This window comes from Meleagris gallopavo, chromosome 17, assembly GCF_000146605.3.
Source record: "Meleagris gallopavo isolate NT-WF06-2002-E0010 breed Aviagen turkey brand Nicholas breeding stock chromosome 17, Turkey_5.1, whole genome shotgun sequence".
NCBI lineage: Eukaryota > Metazoa > Chordata > Aves > Galliformes > Phasianidae > Meleagris > Meleagris gallopavo.
In genome coordinates, this window is record NC_015027.2 from 5,996,408 (window position 1) to 6,014,860 (window position 18,453).

Consider the following 18,453-nt stretch of genomic DNA (forward strand, 5'->3'; position numbering starts at 1 on the left):
GTCTCTGTATTTTCAACAGGCTTCAAAATGATAATATAGCTAATTTAGAAAACTAATTCTAAAGGAAGTTACATGAGTACAAATAACCATCTTATTTTTTGTTGCAGGAAGACTTTAATATCTTTCTTTCAGTTGAAGACTTCGGGAATCCTACTCTGATGTCGACACTTCTTGAAAAGCACATAAATGCTTATGAAACTGACAAATATCTGTCAAAGTCTAGAAAAGAACAAACAACAAATTCTAAAACAAAAGATGGTAAATTAAAGAAGTGTTCTACTGAGTCAAAGTTGTACAGAATGGCTTTGCTTCTGCAAAGATCAGAGCAAGAGCTGGGTACAACATTGGCCTTGAGAGCATTAGATGCTGGAAAAGTTGAAGATGCTGTAAAAATATGCAGGTATAACTGTAGAGATTTTCAAAAGTTTAACTCTTAATGCACTTTTTCTGTAGTATTTCTGATATTTTTGCAAAAGGAAGTGGCTGTGTAGAGAAAAGATGAGGATTTTTTGATTTTTTCTAAAAATGAGTGTTTAAAAATATGTTTAAATTACTTTTATGTAACATGAATGTGAAGTTGTCTTCTCTGAAAACTGACTTTTTTTTTTGATCATAGCATGATTGCTAAGTAAGAGATTTTCTGTGGCTTATTTGGTAAGAGATAAGCAAGATAGAATATTAAGTAATTATTAAGAGAGCTGCACAGCTTACACAGATAGAAGAAAACCATTGTATATTGACCATGCGTACCACTCCATGGTTTCTATCTTGTCTCTTCCTCATGGCTACATTGTCAGTTTAATCTTACTGCTACCTCCCCACAGAAAGATCAGATGAAAATGTTAAATGTATTTCTTATCATCATTTACCTATACATATATGCATTTTAAATTCATTTTTTTAATAGGGACTTCTATAAAAATCACTGTAATAAAGAAACAGGGAGGCTACTGTTCTCAACTTGTCAAAAGCTTTGTCATATGTTGGGTGGTGATGTTCCAGCAATCACTCCTGAAGACATGAACCTTCCTGCAGTGATCTATGAAATGGCTTGTCAGGCAGCTACAATATGTAGCCCAGGTAATAATTATTCTTATCATTTACACGTATTACCAGTGGAAAACCAACCAAAAGTGAATTTCTATACACGCCTCTGCAAAAATGGATTCTGCAAAACGATGTTAACCTTTAAAACAGGCACATGAACCATCCTTTCATATTATACTAATGATCTTAATATTTTCATAGATCTGCTACTAGATTCTCTGGAACTATGTAAATATACTTTAGCTGCCAAGGAAATTTACAGACAGTGCCAAATAGAAAACTATGGGTTTACAGCAAAGGTAATTTCTACTAACTCAATATTTTTGAATATATGTAATATTCTGTATAACTAAATAGAGTTCACTGTATATATATTTCCTATTTCTCCAGCAATACTGAATCAGTTTGTTTAAAAAAGAAACAAAACAAGATCAAAGCCCATAGCTCTACAGATTAAAATCTCCCTGAACATGTGTATTTCAGTGTAAAGTGTAGACTGCAAGCAATGCAGCAGTGGCACAAACAAGAAGCACAAGCAGCAATTCTCAGCTTTCATTTTAGCGTAATAAATCTTTACTAGTGTCACTGAAAATAGCAGGGCTTTTATTGAATGACTGCTGCCAACACTGCCAGAAAGCATAGAAATCTGACTTTAAAAATGGTTTTTAAAAAAAAGAAAAAAGAAAAAATGTTAAAACGTAATGAGGGAGATGGGACAGTTTTGTTTTTTTTTTATTAAGTGTCTCTTGTGTGAGGGCATTCCCAACTGTTTTATAAGACTTGCAAGATGGATTGAGTTCTTGAATACTATCTTTGCTTTTTGCTCAGATCAAGCGATGCTTTGAGCTGCTTGCAGTGAATGGACTCTTACAGTTTGAGTAGAATAGATTAAAGTGGCTAGGCAACCATACTTATGCACTGAAGGTTATTTTTCTAAAAAAACAATCATGTTTGAAAAATGTTTAATTATAGTATTTGGCTGAGAAGGTTTATGAAAGCCTACAATAAATTAAGATTGATTTTTGGCTGTACAACTACATTAACACAACATGAAAAAGAAAAATGGTTGTTACATAAGTGGGAAATGTATTTAACACTACTGGACATTTACTACAAGTAGTATGATAGAAGCCATTTACAAATAAAGGATCATTTACTATTTCTTTACTTGAAAAGCATAACCTTTTATATACTTAGTTTTTTAGTAGACATACTCATTAGCTCTTCTTTCTATTTAGACAACATGTTTTGGTGGAGATAAAGATCCTTATGAAGAATGGACTTACAATGATTTCTTTAATGAAGATGGGATAGTTCTTGATCCACAGATTATTCTTCCAGTCATATATGAAACTATTTCTTCTCTTCTACCTACTTCTGGTAAACTTACTTTCCTGAACATTGAGTCAGTGTACCATCTGTATTTCATGTTGATTTCTTCATCTAGGACAATTAGACACCTGTGTCTGAGGGTAAATAGACTCCTCAAAAATCTCAGACAAGCTCCTGGAAGCAATATTCATTTGGGGGGGTGGATATAGAATATAAATATGCAGCACAGTTTAAAAAAAAATAGTAACAGTAGTCCTGGCTCTTAGAATTCATGTGTCTTCTGTTCTATTGAATTTCTATTTTGTGGACTGCCCCTGAAGTACAGTGATTTTAAGTCACTTTGAGGCTTTATGTTGTTGCTGGGATGTCAGCACACTGAATTTGTGTGTGAATTTGTATTTATCTGTCTTTCAGAGAACAAGCTGTATCCTTTGGACTCTACCAGCCTGGCAAACTGCACATTTATTAAAGGTATCACAATGGCAGATTCACCACTAAAAAGTATAAACAAGACAACCAAAAAATGTCAGGCTTAAATTAGACCTATGCAAGAGAGACTAATTTGTAGTTTTTAAATAGCAGTCTGGGTGTTCCACTTAAAGCCACATGGTTGGAAAACAGTTCTGCACAGAAGTCCCTCAACTAGAGAGTAATTGCTGCTATTCAAATCTTGTAATTTTGGGTATGTTGTCCAAGTGTATACCTCAGTACAGAAGTTCTACTACTATGAGCTTCTCTTTTTTTTTTTTTAACTGAAACGTTTAGCTTTTACTATGCTAGAAACTCTGAAAACTCAAAATTTCAAAGGAGGCTAGGCCTCATCTTTTGGCATAAATTTGGTGAAGAAAAAGCATTCTGATAATTCAGAACAATATGCTCATTCAGATAACATTCAAGAACAATATGCTTAATACAAAGGTTCTAATTGTTTTCTGAGTTTGTTTCTGAAATATATTATAGGACAGAACCTTCTACTGCCAGCTAGAACTCCCATCTGTGCAGTGCTACAAAACCTCATGGAGTGCAGTCAGTGTGAGTTAGCTCTGCGGCTGATAGTCTGCTCATTTGGATCCTGTCTTCAGCACGGTATCTCAAACAACATGGATTTATCTCTGGGTGAGAAGGTATGACAAGGACTATATGCTGAATTTTGCTGAGAGTAAGTCTTAAAAGTTTTCCAGCTTTAAGATGCTTAGAGTTGTGTATTTGATGGGTTAGGGAGAGGCTACCTCCATGACCTCATTATAATTACTACCGCCTGATCAGATGTTCACTCATTTTGTGAAAGGATTTGGTAGTTTCTTCTCTTTCTCATGGTCTTCCATTTCTCTTTGCAAAGTAAACTAAACCTCTAGGGTCTGAAGGGAGACCAAGAATAAAACGAATGTTAGTAGTCAGTTGTTATACTCTTTCACATTGTATTATCCTTGGTTAGATCGTACAAGTAAAATGTTCAAGCAAAGCTCCTCTTCTCAAAACAGTAAGGAAATGATATATATATTTTTTTAAAGAAGAGATCTGTTTAAGACCGTAATTAAATATGAAAATACAGTTTCTCCTAGTATTCTGTAAATGACAAGTTGAAGACTTGGAATTTATCTTTGTGTGCTGATTATCTCTTTGTATTAGCTGCATGATGGCAATACACTAGCTGAAATCAAAGGTTTTCTCATTGCTATGAAACAGACGACCGCATCAATAATTACGACCTCTATCATGACCTTGCTACACAAGGTAAGAATTCTCTGAAAGGGCCAAGAAAAAGCTCTTTCTTCCCTATCAAGGGAGGGGCTGCCCTTTCCTATTGCACAATCCCTTTCTGAAATTGTTGTGTGGCTAAATGCCACGAAATGCATTCATTGTGGGAAAAATCATACACCATGGAACCCTACAGAAGATAAGGGGATGCACCGACAGAACTGAAATGTTAGAAGGGGACTGGGTTCCACAGCTTCATGTTTCAATGGGGCAGGACTGGCCTGGATTGCCTGACAGCATTTGCCTCTTCATTCCCAGCTTCCTTGCTTCTTTCCACAGCTGGGGCACATATTACAGAACAGACTTTGAACTGATACCTTCATGCTGGCAGGAATGTGTTGTAGCCCAAGTGTATTCAGCCTCTTGTAAACTGTGGCTTTTGGACTGTATGCCTGTTGCTCTTCTTGAAAGGTTATATATAGGGGGAGCTGACCTCTTTGGGAGCCTTTAAAGTGCCCTACATTATAATAAAAATTATTTTTAATCTTAGTTTCAATTTTAGGTCTTTAGACTTTTAGTTGAAGGGAGGTGGTTGTTGTTGTTTTCTAACACTCTGTAAAACCTAGAATGTACTGTCTTCTAAGGAAGTTCTGACAAAGAACAGTAACTTTTAGACTAGACTTCAGTGTTTTTGATCTAAAATTCCTAAAAGAACACTTATTATTCTTCCCTTTTTTTTTTTACCCTAACTTAAACATTCAAGGCATCTTTAAGTTAGAGGTGTTACGCTTCAATAGCTGTGCAACAATGCATAACACAAATTAGTTATATTTTATAGAAACAGACCTATTTAAACAAAACTTTAAGATTTAACTTTTTTTTTTTCCCCCCAAACACAGGTGTTTAACTGTCGTCTCATAGATCAGGACCTGGCACTGGGGTACTGTGCTATTTTGCCCAGGGAAGATACGTTTAATAAGCTCTGGGGTGTCATAAACAACACGTGGCAAAATTACAGAAAAGTTCTGGTAAATTCTCAAGACAATATATTTCCTTAGTATATAAAGAATGTTTAAGAGATTCCTCAAGATGTCAGCAATATCGCATAGAAACGGGTATGGCTGTTAGAACTGGTTGCTCTCTCTCAGTGACAATCTGTTTGCTACATGGTAAAACTGCACAGAGTTGCTGTGAACAGTTAGCACAGCGTAAGTCCAGGCATTAGGTTAGCTAACCATGACTTATTCCAAAGCTTAGAAAAAAAAAAAAATCTCTTGTTTTTTCCTAAGGCACTATAACTGAAACCTCCAGTGTTTTGGAGGAATTGTTCTCTAACTGCAATTTTCACAAATGAAACATAAATTAAAACATAAGGGAAGATAAATGCATTCATTGCACTTAGAGTAGCACAGTACTAGCATAATATTTTTGAGATAAAACCTGAGTTTTCAAGTAGTTTTCAACTGCCAACTCAGGAGCTGAGGGAATCCTAACATTATATTCTGTAAGGATTGTTTCTATGTTACAATTGTGTAATCATCTGTGAATTGTTTAAGCTCCTCCTTACAATTCCTAGCTTTCAGATTATTTACTGTACCTCTATTTCCCTTCCCATTCCTTTAAGTCAGTAGCTCTGGTTGGAGCACAGCTTGCTATCCAATATGGTGAAGCAGCAGAAGAAAAAAAATTCCGAGAGCTGATAACTGATGCAGAATGGGGTATCCAGCTTGGTAAATTTGGTGTGAGTTTGGTTTTTATCTATTATTATTTTAGAATTTTAATAACTGATGAAAAGTCAAGACATTCTGATACATACAGCGCTTGTTGCTTTTAGATGATTTGCTCTTAAAGAGTAAGGAAAGTTGGGTTTTATTTTGTTTTTATTTTATTTATTCTGCCTGCTTCTTTAAGTAAAGCTCAGAAAATGAGAAATATAGTAGTTGAGTATTGAAGTATTGAATATTGAAGATTATTGGGCACAGAGCACAGTCAACAAACATACTGTTCTTTCCTGCTCTAAAAATCTCTGGCTTGAAACTAAAGAAAAACAAAAAGGTTAACTATATAAGGAATTAGTCTTAGTATTGTACAAAAGACTTCTTTGGGAGGATGATAACATTTTTTCCTTATCTGTAGATTTCTTTTGAGACTGTATTTAGACAACCACCAATAAGGAAGAAGGAACTCATAAGAACTCTTGTACAAAATCCAGAAGTAGGCACAGATCTCATATTGAATTACTGCAGGTAATATTTGAGTCAAATCTATTCTGTTTAATTGCTACTGTAATGATAACCATGCCTACAGAAATCTATTCTAGCTTAAGCAGTTATGGCTGTATGTATTACCTAAATAGTTCTTAAAAAAAAACTAGTATGAATCAGAATGCATACTGGTCTCTGGTGAATTTGGTCATAAGGAAATAATGACGACATCAGAGGTCACGAAGTAAAAATAACATTCTGTCCTCTCCTAGAACTTTCATGCTGGACAGTGATGCCGCACTGCAGCTTTGCATTGAAACACTTCTTCTCAAGAATGCTAATAGAAATCACGTCGAAGATGACTCTGCAGAATACAGTGAGAAGCAATCTCATTACACGTTACTGGCTAGAGTGCTAGAAATAATTCCTCTGCTGAAAAGCCCAAATGACCTGGTCACTAGCCTCAGTGGAATATTGTACAAGGTAAAAAACAAACCAACAACAAAAAAAAAACTACAAAGACAAAAAAGCCAAGCTCCTTCTGAAAAAAATAAATATACCATACTGTAACTATATCAGAGCCCTAGAAATAGACAAGAGCAAAAAAAAAAAAGACAATAGTAGCTGCACAGGTTTTTCTTTTCATTACAATTGTTTGGTCTTTCTGTGTAATACCTTGACAATTCTTTTAGGATTTAGTATTATGAAGTGGAGGGTTTTGTTGTTTTTTGTTTTTTTAGAGAAATGTGCTGTGATGCTTGTATTCTTTCTTCAATGTTATATCAATTTAGTTTGTATTAAAATTGAAAAGATTAACTCAGTTTTATGTTCTGTAAGACAAATCATGTAAGATCTTATAAAATAGGTCATTATTTTGAACAGCTTGATCCTTATGACTATGAAACTATTGAAATTGTCTTGAAAGTGATACAGAACGCTGATGAAAGGAATACCAGTATTCAGCTCAATCAGGTATGTCCAAATATGGTGCTGCTACCTTGATAATGAATTCGTTGTTCTGTTCTTTTGTTTTTCCCTATTTATTAGTGTAGTTATTTAGAGTCTGTTGAAATTAATGGAATTATCCATTAGCTATCTATGCAGCTGACGTTCAGAAAATAAGCTACTGATCTCTAGCAGTTTCTCAACAGTAATTCATAACAGAGATAAAAACTCTACAGACACACAGCAACTCTTCATGTACACATATATATCTATTATATGCATTTTCTATCTTAGACACTTTACTCAGGAGAGGGAAGAGGGAATAGAGTGGTCTTACAGTCTTTTTTTTTTCCTTTTACTTTACTTTTTTGTTTTGTCTTCATAGGCTTTGAGCCTTCTCAAACATCTGGAGTCATATAAAAGAATTTCCCCACCAGTGGACCTGGAACACCAATATGTTTCAGAGCACATGATTCCTTTATCTCCAGCTTCTGAAACCAGACTACCCTTTCATTTGATATTCTTCAGAACTGCACAGTGTTTTTGGAACATTATATGTACGTTCAGTATTCTTCCTGGCTTTATATATGCTTGCTTATTTTTCTCTGTTAACTGTGAACATTGAAGTTTTACTTCAAGTCCTTATTTATATTAACCATATTTCCTTACTAATACAGTTACCTTCCCAGGTGCTTCTGAGTGCAATTCTGCTCCCAGGTAGCTGGCTCAAGCCAAGATAATATACACAATGCAAAATACAGTCCTCAAATGATTTTCTCAATCACCTCAAAACCAGAGTCATCCCTGCATCCTAAATGCCAGAGCAGCATGAATAATTAAGTTTCCATCCCTTCACTCTCAGGGAAGGCCTGCACTTAACAACACTGCAAGTGCTTAATTTCATGAGAAAGCTGCAAGAGGACTGTGACACTGCCATAAGCATCTGTCTTTTTCCTTGCAGCTGCAGAGCTCAGTGAGGAATCTTTCCCAACACTTCTGTTGATTTCCAAACTAATGAAGGTAAAGTTGAATCTTAAAAAGGATTTGTTTCTAGATTCTCCTTTTTTGCCTCTATATGAAAAAAGTACAATTTTTTTTTCTGTCTTTAGTGTGAATTTGGTCTCACTGTAGACATTTTGACAGCAGTCTTCTTTAATAATTTTCTAGGTTTCACTGGATACCTTGCACATGTCTGCAGCTCAGCATATCTTTCAAAAAAAGTTGAAACCAAAAATATTTGAAATGAGAAACACGGGGTATACATCAGTTGTTAACAAGGAAACAACTAAAACTGTGCAGACAATTCAGTCATATCTACTGTCTATAATTAATCCAGAGTGGGCTGTAGCTATGGCCCATAAGATTGCACAAGAATTTCCCACAGGTAAGATGCATATCTGATGACTGGATGGGTGAAGTAATGATAGGAGGGGAATAGATTTAGGAAAAGAAAAGCTAGGCTGTAATCAAACACCAAATACTATTCTTGGATACTTCCTGGGGAAGCTGGTGAACAAAACCACATTTTGCTCCTACATCAGATTTCAAAAAGGCTAGAATGACACCCATTGTATAATCCAGTATCACTATTAAATACTTTCCTTCCTTTCCTCTTAAGTTATGCTTAAAGTTCTTTAATGTTTAGCTTTCCACAACATAACATGTTCTGCCAGACAAGTTTGCCTGCAGAAGCAAATATTTCAGCCAAGTTTGAGTTAGCTTCTCCCTTTTCAGAATCTGAATAGATAATTTTGTTGCTCTTAAGGAAGAAGAGCTCTCCTAATATTTAAATAGCTTAAAAGAAACAAACAAGAGATTAAAATAGATATTCTGTATACTGTAAAGGAGATTCATGAAAACTAATTTCACTTATTTTCTCCTTTTTTTTTTTCTTTTTTCTTTTTTTTTTAAAAAAAAAAAAAGGTCCTGACCAGATTCAGGCATTGAAATTCTGTCTCCGTCTAGCTGAGAAATGGCTTAAGAATACTACTGCTGAGGTAACAGCAAACTTCTTGCAGAGTATTTTTTTTTTTTTTTTATAGTGAGGTATTTATATTCACTTTGTCTATTGGTGCTTTGCATATACAAAGTGTATCATAATAAGCCCTCTTAGATACTGTAGATTTCTTAGATTTCTGGGGACTTCCTGCTTAACGGACTCCTCAGGGGAACCTCATTCTTTTGTTTACAACCTGGCAAAAAATTAAATGTGCAACTTTTAAAAAAAAAAAAAGTTGTTGTTGTTTCTCCCATTACGAGCATTTGCTGCAGGAGAATCAGAGTGAGTCTGTTCCAACTGTGAGATAAGTAGCATATTTAATTTGTTTTATGTGTTCCAAGACACTTTACGTGTTTGTAGGAGTGTATAAAATAAATCTGCATTGGCTCTTCATCCTTGAGCTAGTATTTCATGGTTGGTAGAATAGGATAAATAAGAACCTCATCCTTGCTTATAAATATCAAATTCCGTATAATATTGTTGAGAAGTTATTGAATACATTGTTTAATATGAGAATATATTGTTTTATATAAAACTATGGTGTTTTCCTAAAGGATGAATCACACAAAAAAGCAGAAGTCTTACAGAAGAAGTTATATATGCAGTATAAGCGATCAGCAACAGAAAATGTTCTAATAACCTACAAGCTGAACACTGCAGAGTATTTAAAGTCTATTGCAAAACCAGCAAACCTTATTGTTTTACTGTACGAACACCACAGTATAGACCAAAGAATCCAAAATCCAACAGGTCGAGATTATCCAGGTAAGCATGTGCATAATCTCGTTTCAAAAGGTGCAAATAATTGTTGTTAATAAAGAACACTAGGCTAAGTCATACTAGTCTGTTAACATACTGTCTCTGTTTATGTAGATATCCATATGGCAGCTAAGGAGATAGCTGAAATTAACAACTTGGATATGAATAAAATTTTGAATAAACTGCTGAATAAATGGCTGTGTCCAAATACACTGCCCTCAGAAGTAAGTCATCACTGAAGATTGGGTTTTGAAGATAAACATCCAGCTACATGTCTGTGTATTCACTTGTGCAAAAACCTTAGTGATTCACTCTTAGTGCACGTTAATCTATTTAAGCTGCACCTGAATTCACAATTCTAACAATCTTTATATTGTTGCAAGTCAGCCTCTCTAGAGAGAACTAGAAACGCTGAATGTTGAAGTGCTTTCTCTTTTCTGTCTAGAGATTAAAATCTCACTTTTGATGCTACACTAATGTTGTGTCACCAGTCAAAAGAAGTAAAGGACTTTTTAAATCACTGAGATGAAGAATCCTACCCCATTGCAACTCAGTAGAGTTAATTGCTGCCTATGCAACATACAGCTTTATGAGAAGAGCAGGGAACAAACATTGCTTCAAAATGCCAGTTAGCAGGGGGAGGGACTGAAGAATAGTGTTGACTGCCAAGCACACCATTAAATAAAGAAAGAAATGATAAAACCAAAATCCCTTCACTTGGCTATATCAGCAGGGGAGCCCAACTTGCCTAAACCCTGTCATAAAAGGATAAACCAGCTATTTATCCTAACAGTTCACAATTCAGAGAATTCTCAAAACTATTTTCTAATGTCTTTTTAAAGAAAACTCAAGATATCTTTGGAGATGCACAGGAAGATGAAGAACTCCGAAGGTACAGACTTTGTTTTGTATGCAACAGTGAATTATTCTTAACTTGCAAGTTATCTGGCTTTTTCAAGAAACTTAACATTACATGTGATTCAGAATTTATTCCTCAGCCTCTTGTAAGATAGAATTCTTATTAGCAATACTAATTAAACAAATTTAGGGCAGAAATGCTGACATTCCAAAATGCAAGTGCTTTTTCCTACTATATAAATGGAATTTTCTTTGTGGATTAGTAAATACTAAGAGCCGCAGAGGAGGTGTAGCTACCCCCCAAGCACTTCCAGTTCTGCTACTTTGTTAGTGCAAGAGCTACTTTTTAAGGCAGTCTAAAAAATAATTACTTCCAGGTGTTACAAGAAGCATAATTTCTTTTGTTCTCTGGAAGGTTATATCATGTGTGTTGTGTTCTTGTTTTCTGGTGACATCAGTCAGTACTGATTATGTAGTGAAACATGATTTGCAGTAACTTACAGATAGAGTTATGCTAAGATTAGTTTTAAGAGTTATTTGGAAGTTTTCTTCTCACGTTCCTTGGAATCTCTTATCCTCAAACTCTTTTTGACAGTGAGATATATTTAAATTTGAATGAAAACTGATTCATTGCATTTCAGTAGCTATGCTGTATTAAAAACAATTCATTTTTGCAGAGTTATATATCTACTTCAGTCACACCCAATGGATTATAGTTCAAGAATGCTTTTTGCAATTACAACATCTGCCACATCTGTAAGTTTTTAAATCCTAGTTTTAGCTTGCTACTTATTAGATTTTCATCTGTAATTAAAATCAAGTGTCATCTACCAACCTCCATTGGTTCATCCTGAAAGCTGTGGATGATTTATGTGAGCTCTATGATTCTCTACCCCCATATGTCACCTTTGGAGTAAAGCTGTGGTGTTCCTTGAATGTTGCCAAGAGCAACATTCTCTGGGTTTTCTGAATTTATTGTTAATATTAATCTGAATAAAACATTTTCTAGAATGAACTTTAAACCAATACAATAATATTTTAGCTCACTTTGCGTGGAATTTGAACAGAGGGAAAATCATTCTAGCACAAATTCAAACTTTTATCCTTACTAAAGATATTTGTGATACTATAAATCACAAATATTTTTTCTTGCCTGCATTAATAGCCTTACATCTAGAAGAGAAGTGGTTTAGCAGTGCTCTTGGAAGGTGACAATCTATCTTAGCTAGGTAGAATAAATGTTGAACTTAGTGTTTAGCAGAAATGCACGCATGTCTGCCAGAAATCTTAAGAAAATCCTACAACATGAGCTGCTTTCTTGTTCAGCCACTCATTGTTAACTTCTACTTTCCACTCTGTTTTTTGCATCCCCCCCAGCCCATTGGTGTCAATCAGCTGACATTTGCTCACAGGAGCAGAGCACTTAAGTGTCTGCTCTACCTGGCAGATACCAGCACTGTGGAATCACTCTTCAAGAAACCCATTAAGAAAGTAAAGTAAGATGAATTTTCCCTTAGGTCTTCCTTAATAATGATGTATTATTAGTCTTTATGGACTTTGGAAAGAATATATATTTTAAGAATCTGTTCTTTTTTTTTTCCTTTGAGCTTTTAAAACATATTGTTGATGAGCATGATTATGTATTTAAACTTCACTATAATGCAGTCCAGTATATCAGACACCTAATTTGTAAACCTGATATTATACAGGTTTTTATTTTGTTCTATTTTCATAAACTGCAGTTATTTCTGTGGCAATTTAAATATTTTCTTTATATATTTAGGACTCTGTTCAGATTCTGGTCTTGAATAGCTCATTTTGAGAATAAATTATCCTTTTAAGTTCAAAATTGGTCACACAAAGACACAGGTCTCTGCAAAGTTAGACAAAATCCCACAAGAATTTTATTTCTTTGAAAATATATATACAGCTAACTTCCACAGAAAATATCTAGAATATAGGTTCCATGTTGGCAATTTGGAGTTAAGGGCTTCTACTGGAAAGTTATATTTATCATTAGCTTATTTTTGTTTTTTTTTGTGGCTTTTTACAGGTATTTTCTAAAATGCTTCGTTTACCTGGCAGAGTTTGAAGTCTTGAATATTCCATATACCTATGAATCATTTCATAAGAGTCCTAAGGAAGGAATGATTAAGGGGCTATGGAAGAATCACAGCCATGAGCCCACGGTATTCTTTTTAAATCCTTTGCAATTTAAAAAGGGCAGGTAAATGAGATTTCCAGGTAGATGGTAGTACATGAAAATAGAATACATATATATATATATATATATCAAGTGTAGATGTACTTTTTTTTATTGTTGCTGTTCTTATTTAATTCTATTCATATACATAAAATAATTTTCAGCATGGTTTGGTTGAAATCTTTCAACAGTGAAAAGTCCCTGTAATGCTAGCAGAATCTAAAATTACACTGGAAAACAGTAAAGATTTGAAGATCATGAGAGTAAGTATTTATGAGAACACACTGTGTCCTTGCTCTCCTTTAGGCTGTCAGGCTGGTGACTGAACTTAGCCTAGAATATAAAGTATACGATTTCCAGCTGTGGAATGGCCTACTACAGAAACTTCTTGGTTTCAATATGGTAAGGAATTTTTAAGCATGAAGTTCTGCAGCGAGGTGAGAAAAAGCCTTTTTTTAGCCACAGATTTCTAAGGAATGTAATAGTTATTCACAGTGATTTTACAATTCACATATCTATAATTTAGAGCTGAGGTTGTTTGGCACTAGACCAATGAAGCTTTGAGAAATTTGTCTTTTAACAGTACTTTGATCTTTAGTTGTTCTCTTTTTTTTTGGTTCTAATTTTTTTTTTTTTGAAGGCAGAAGGCCTTTCAGATGGCAAGAATAAGTTCTATAATGATAACTCTTCATATCATTATAATTTTACAATGCAATATGCTTATTTTTCTTTGCATATACATATTTTCACACAATTACACACCACCTATGCTCAAAAAATATTACCCCTATAATTAATTTATTACGATGATAATCCTGATTTTTGTCATTCACAATCTTACTTAATTACAGATTGACAATCAGAGGTAGTGCTGCTACAACCTAATAAGTAATAGATGTACCTGTCAATATTGGTATATCAACAGCAGATGTTCAAGCTAGCTTTAGTCTAATAAGAGCTTTGCACTTAATAGAAAAGATGAAATCCTAATGTTTTCAGCACCAGTGGGTGCTGAGACAACATATGCCACTGCTGCTAATGATAGCTTAATTAAGGCATGTCACTTCTCCCACAGGAGCAAAAGTGCCTTGAGGAACTCTAAGCTGACATCCTGTAGACAACAAGCATAACACAGTTCTGTACATAATTAACAAATCTTTAAAAACACTGTAGCATTTTATAATGGATTATTTTTGTTTCAGATTCATTATCTTAAGAAAGTTCTGATAGCAATTACTGGGATTCACTCATTATGGCAGGTAAGCAAGTATTCTGTGGCTCCTACTCTTCTTCCTTGAGCAGGAGTCTAACTTCACATTTGTACATGGAAGTGAATGGTAGCCATCTACCAAAAGAGGTGTTGTGCATGAAAAGATGCCTTTTGAATTATTATTTTATGACACTGCAACATGCAGGTGAGTATAGTTGTTAATTACTGATTAACATAGTTATTTCATGCTGTGGTCAGTAAACACTTATTTTTAGGGTTTTTAAAGTTAGACTAAATAACTACCAGTCAAAATATAGCAAGATCTTAGACTACGAGGTGAGGAAAGCAATGTTAGGGAATAGTTCATCAATATAAAAGAAAAATTCATCAGTTCCTTCCACCTGTCTGTGTTCACAAGTATAGTAAATAAATAAGCAACATTGTAATTTTAGAATTCTGCTGTCTACAGATTCCCAGCTTCAGTCGAGCGTGGCGAAGTGTGGTTTTATCACCATTTCTCACAGGTAGGATTATTAGCTAGCATGCTTGTATAGCAACTTAAATTATTTACTTTATCATGGCTTCTTTATCTCTCAGCTTCATGTCCACCGAGTCCTAAACAGATAGAGGAATGCTGTGAGTGTTTTGTGATTCTGCTCAAGTAAGTGTTTGATCTGGCTCAAAATTCTCAAAGTGGTTTTGCTGACAACACTGAGCCATCTGATTATACATAGCATGATTGAGAACTTCCTTCCTCATCTTCTCCTGAAGGTGTCCTGTACTGGCTGATTTGGATGTCATTGGAATAGCTAAACAATACGCACAGTTGGACCTTCCAGCTTTTGCTTTGGGATGCCTGATGCTGATTCCTCAGTTTGAGAAGCGGGAGCAGCAAATTCAGGTAAAGAAGTTATATACTGCAACAAGGGAAATGCCTTTTACGTGTGTTATGTTCAACAGAGACTGGAAGATAGCAGTTTTAGACTAGCAGCAGCCTATCGCTGCCAACAGCTGTTAGACATCTCCCACCCACAAAGGCTATTACCTCAAACTTCTCCTTCTGAAAGAGATCATGTGAACACTTACTCATTTTTTAAGCTTCAAGTCATTCTCAGCAACTTTGCTATATGACTACCTTTTTTGAGTTAGAGAGTACCTTCTGGGAGGGTTCAGCAGATAGATTTTAGTGGCTGATTACACACCTGCATCCTGAAAACATGCACCCAAGTTTTAGGTTCCTTAACATCAAACATTTGCTTATGGTAAACAGTCAATGCACGTGGAAGAAAAAACAAACAGAAACACACACAAGACATATGCCAAAGCAGTGTACAAAGCTACTGACAACCCACAAAATTGCTGAAAGCTAGTTCAACAACAGATTGTATCTATTGAATCCTGCTCATAAAGATGCTTGATACACAAGTTCTCTTGTAAACCTTCTCTTACAAATGGTGAGGATATACTTTATGGAGCAAAGGAAGGCAATGAAATGGCTCTCTACCAGAATACAAACATGCTCATAAATGCATTCATCGAGATACAATTCAAAAGACAATACAAGGAGAAGTGGCTTACCCTTTCTGAAAGTCAGCCAAGCCTCTAGAAGGGGAGAGCTCCAAATAGAGATCCTGTTTCTTCTGCTGCAAACACTTAAATGAGAGTGGGGAGAGGTGGACCCTGGGTGCATTGCTTACAGCTGTGTGCCCTGGGTTAGCCACGCCTTCTCACCTGGTACTCAATCACTGGTTCAGACCATGACCTAGCAATCCCCATACATGTATTTAGTTTCCTTTCTGTTCTTTCTTTCCATTAATTTACGCTCTGCATCATTCTTCCAGATGAAGTGTTAAAGGCTGTTCTTGTATCTGTCATGAGCAAACTGGCACTAGTAAAGGTATCTTAAGTTCTTAGATTTTCCTTCAGAAAAGTTAAAGGTCAGGAAGATCTTCCCAAATCATAGTACTAGTGTAAAAAAATCTATGGCAATGAGTCAAAAAACCTGTAACATCTACATGAAAATAACTTTTGAAGAATCGTAGAATGGCCTGAGCTGAAAAGGACCACAATGACCATCCAGTTTCAACTCCCTGCTGTGTGCAGGTCACCAACCAGCAGACCAGGCTGCCCAGAGCCACATCCAGCCTGGCCTTGAATGCCTCCAGGGATGGGGCATCCACAGCCTCCTCAGGCAACCTGTTCCAGTGCCTCACCACCCTCTGAGTGAAAAACTTTCTCTTAATATCCAACCTAAACCTCCCCTGTTGTAATTTAAAACCATTCCCCCTTGTCCTATCACTATCCACCCATGTGAACATGTAAACAGTTGTTAACAGCAATAGGAATTACTACTCCTTCAGATTGCACAGATCCTGCTTTGAGAGTTTCATGTTTGTGCCTTGAGTTTTAAAATATTAATTGTTCCTGAGTAAGTACTTGTTTTGAAGGGAAAACTTCTACTTCAATTATTTGCAGATTTTTTTATTTTTTGCAATTTTTTTTTTTTGCAAGGCTTTCTTGTCAACATGTAATACTGAAACTGTGCTGCAACAAATAGATGAGCATATGAATGCTGGAGAAGTAGTGGCTTTTGCTTCACAAGTAAGAAAGATTTAATTAATTTACCTTTGATTTACAGGCTTTTCTTGATGATACCTGTACACAACATTTTTCCTTTCTCCTCTGACCTTGCCAAAAATCAGTTGACATAACCTACACTTCTGAAATTTATAGCAGAATTTGCTGTTTTCTTATTGTTGTGCAACTGGATTAGTATTTTATAGATACAAATATACACAAACATACAAATATATGTTCTTATAGACTGTCCCAGCACTGTTTGCAGTAGCACTGCTTTATTTTTCTAGAAAATGTTTTAAGCAGAAACATCAAATGGTTTATGAAACTGTACTCTCTGGTCTTACTGTCATAGCCTTCTGAAAGGCAAGCTTCTAATTAATTCCATATCTGAATCTGAAATTAGTCTTCAGGAAATCTGCCATTTTTCAGCACTGCAAAAGTAATAATCTAGCTTTATGGGAGGTCCAAAAAGAAAAACCTGGTGGTTTTTTGTTTGTTTTTTAATTCAAAGGTTTATTATTTTTATGTATAAAATATTAATACTTTCCCATTGCTGAAACTTAAATCTACAGATTAGATCTTTGATTTTGGACAGTATCATAAATGAGAAGCTATATGAAAAGTTCTTGAAAACGAAGTATTTTCCACTGGTGAAGCAACAACTGATGAGCACTCACCGAATGAAAGAACTGGTGGATTATTTTGCCAACAAGAACTGGTAGGTTAATAAAACAGATGATGCACTGCTTACAAAAACTGAATCTCTCCTTCACTTTATATTTCCACCACCAGACTTATCTGACTTCAGAACTGCAGAGTCATACTTTGGTTTATAGGTTGGTGTGTATGGCTTAAATTCTTGGCTTTTTAGAGAATTTCTGTTGACAAAGTTAATAAACTTTCCTCCTACAGCATTGAGGATGCAGCAGCCCTAATTCGAGAGTATCAAGAGAAATATGGAAACCCTACTCTGCTAGATAAATCCTCCTCTGATATTCTGAAGGTAAAATAAACCACTTTTGTAGCTCATACAGCACTTTTTCCTTTTTTCTAACCTGGGACTTTCACTCAACTTCTAGCAAAAATACCTGTTAGCTGATTTTTAAGTAAAATATATTTATATAGTAAAATCCCTTTATTGATTCAAACACATTTTACTTGAATCAAATCTGAGCAGTGATACACTTCAAGCACTTTCACAAGTCTTAGATTACATCCTGTTTTCTAAACCTTTGTCGTATTGCCCTCTTACCCTCCAGATGTACCTGAATGGACCACAGGAGACGTGTGTAATAGAACTGTCATCTATGAAGTCTTGATTTACCCTCAGTCTTTTCTCCCTCTGCTGGCAAGACAAGTGTTATGCATTCACAATGCACATAGTGGTCAAGTAAACATTGAACTAAAACCTCACTGCTCTTTTACCAAAAGTTGGCCCTAGCTTTCCACATCTTTTTCTTTTTTTCTTTAATCTGCTCTAGAGTGTTTCCATAAGCTGTCCCTTGTAATAAAAAAAAAAAAAAAAGAAGTTAGATTTACAGCAGGAGTTCCTATTTGCATACAATAGCAACATTCATATTCTGCACTTTAAGAAGGCTTAACTTTATTTCATTTATTT

The 18,453-nt window shown here is 35.2% G+C and overlaps 1 protein-coding gene across 1 annotated transcript in view; it reads left to right on the top strand.

The window, feature by feature from the left end:
* Positions 1-18,342, top strand: part of KNTC1 (kinetochore associated 1) — a 33,677-nt gene extending 15,335 nt beyond the window's left edge. Inside the window, exons 32-62 of the mRNA XM_019620916.2 lie at positions 99-400; positions 908-1,080; positions 1,249-1,346; positions 2,286-2,427; positions 2,794-2,850; positions 3,340-3,503; positions 4,009-4,113; positions 4,977-5,105; positions 5,702-5,818; positions 6,214-6,323; positions 6,554-6,764; positions 7,164-7,253; positions 7,612-7,783; positions 8,188-8,246; positions 8,394-8,610; positions 9,150-9,223; positions 9,780-9,990; positions 10,099-10,208; positions 10,827-10,876; positions 11,520-11,598; positions 12,220-12,338; positions 12,896-13,031; positions 13,352-13,447; positions 14,248-14,304; positions 14,725-14,779; positions 14,853-14,916; positions 15,027-15,156; positions 16,767-16,856; positions 17,408-17,553; positions 17,748-17,838; positions 18,095-18,342. Of these exons, the coding sequence (XP_019476461.1) occupies positions 99-400; positions 908-1,080; positions 1,249-1,346; positions 2,286-2,427; positions 2,794-2,850; positions 3,340-3,503; positions 4,009-4,113; positions 4,977-5,105; positions 5,702-5,818; positions 6,214-6,323; positions 6,554-6,764; positions 7,164-7,253; positions 7,612-7,783; positions 8,188-8,246; positions 8,394-8,610; positions 9,150-9,223; positions 9,780-9,990; positions 10,099-10,208; positions 10,827-10,876; positions 11,520-11,598; positions 12,220-12,338; positions 12,896-13,031; positions 13,352-13,447; positions 14,248-14,304; positions 14,725-14,779; positions 14,853-14,916; positions 15,027-15,156; positions 16,767-16,856; positions 17,408-17,553; positions 17,748-17,838; positions 18,095-18,154 (3,714 nt within the window). The 3' untranslated portion in view covers positions 18,155-18,342. The remainder of the gene's footprint in view (positions 1-98; positions 401-907; positions 1,081-1,248; positions 1,347-2,285; positions 2,428-2,793; positions 2,851-3,339; positions 3,504-4,008; positions 4,114-4,976; positions 5,106-5,701; positions 5,819-6,213; positions 6,324-6,553; positions 6,765-7,163; positions 7,254-7,611; positions 7,784-8,187; positions 8,247-8,393; positions 8,611-9,149; positions 9,224-9,779; positions 9,991-10,098; positions 10,209-10,826; positions 10,877-11,519; positions 11,599-12,219; positions 12,339-12,895; positions 13,032-13,351; positions 13,448-14,247; positions 14,305-14,724; positions 14,780-14,852; positions 14,917-15,026; positions 15,157-16,766; positions 16,857-17,407; positions 17,554-17,747; positions 17,839-18,094) is intronic.
* Positions 18,343-18,453: the final 111 nt, after the last annotated feature.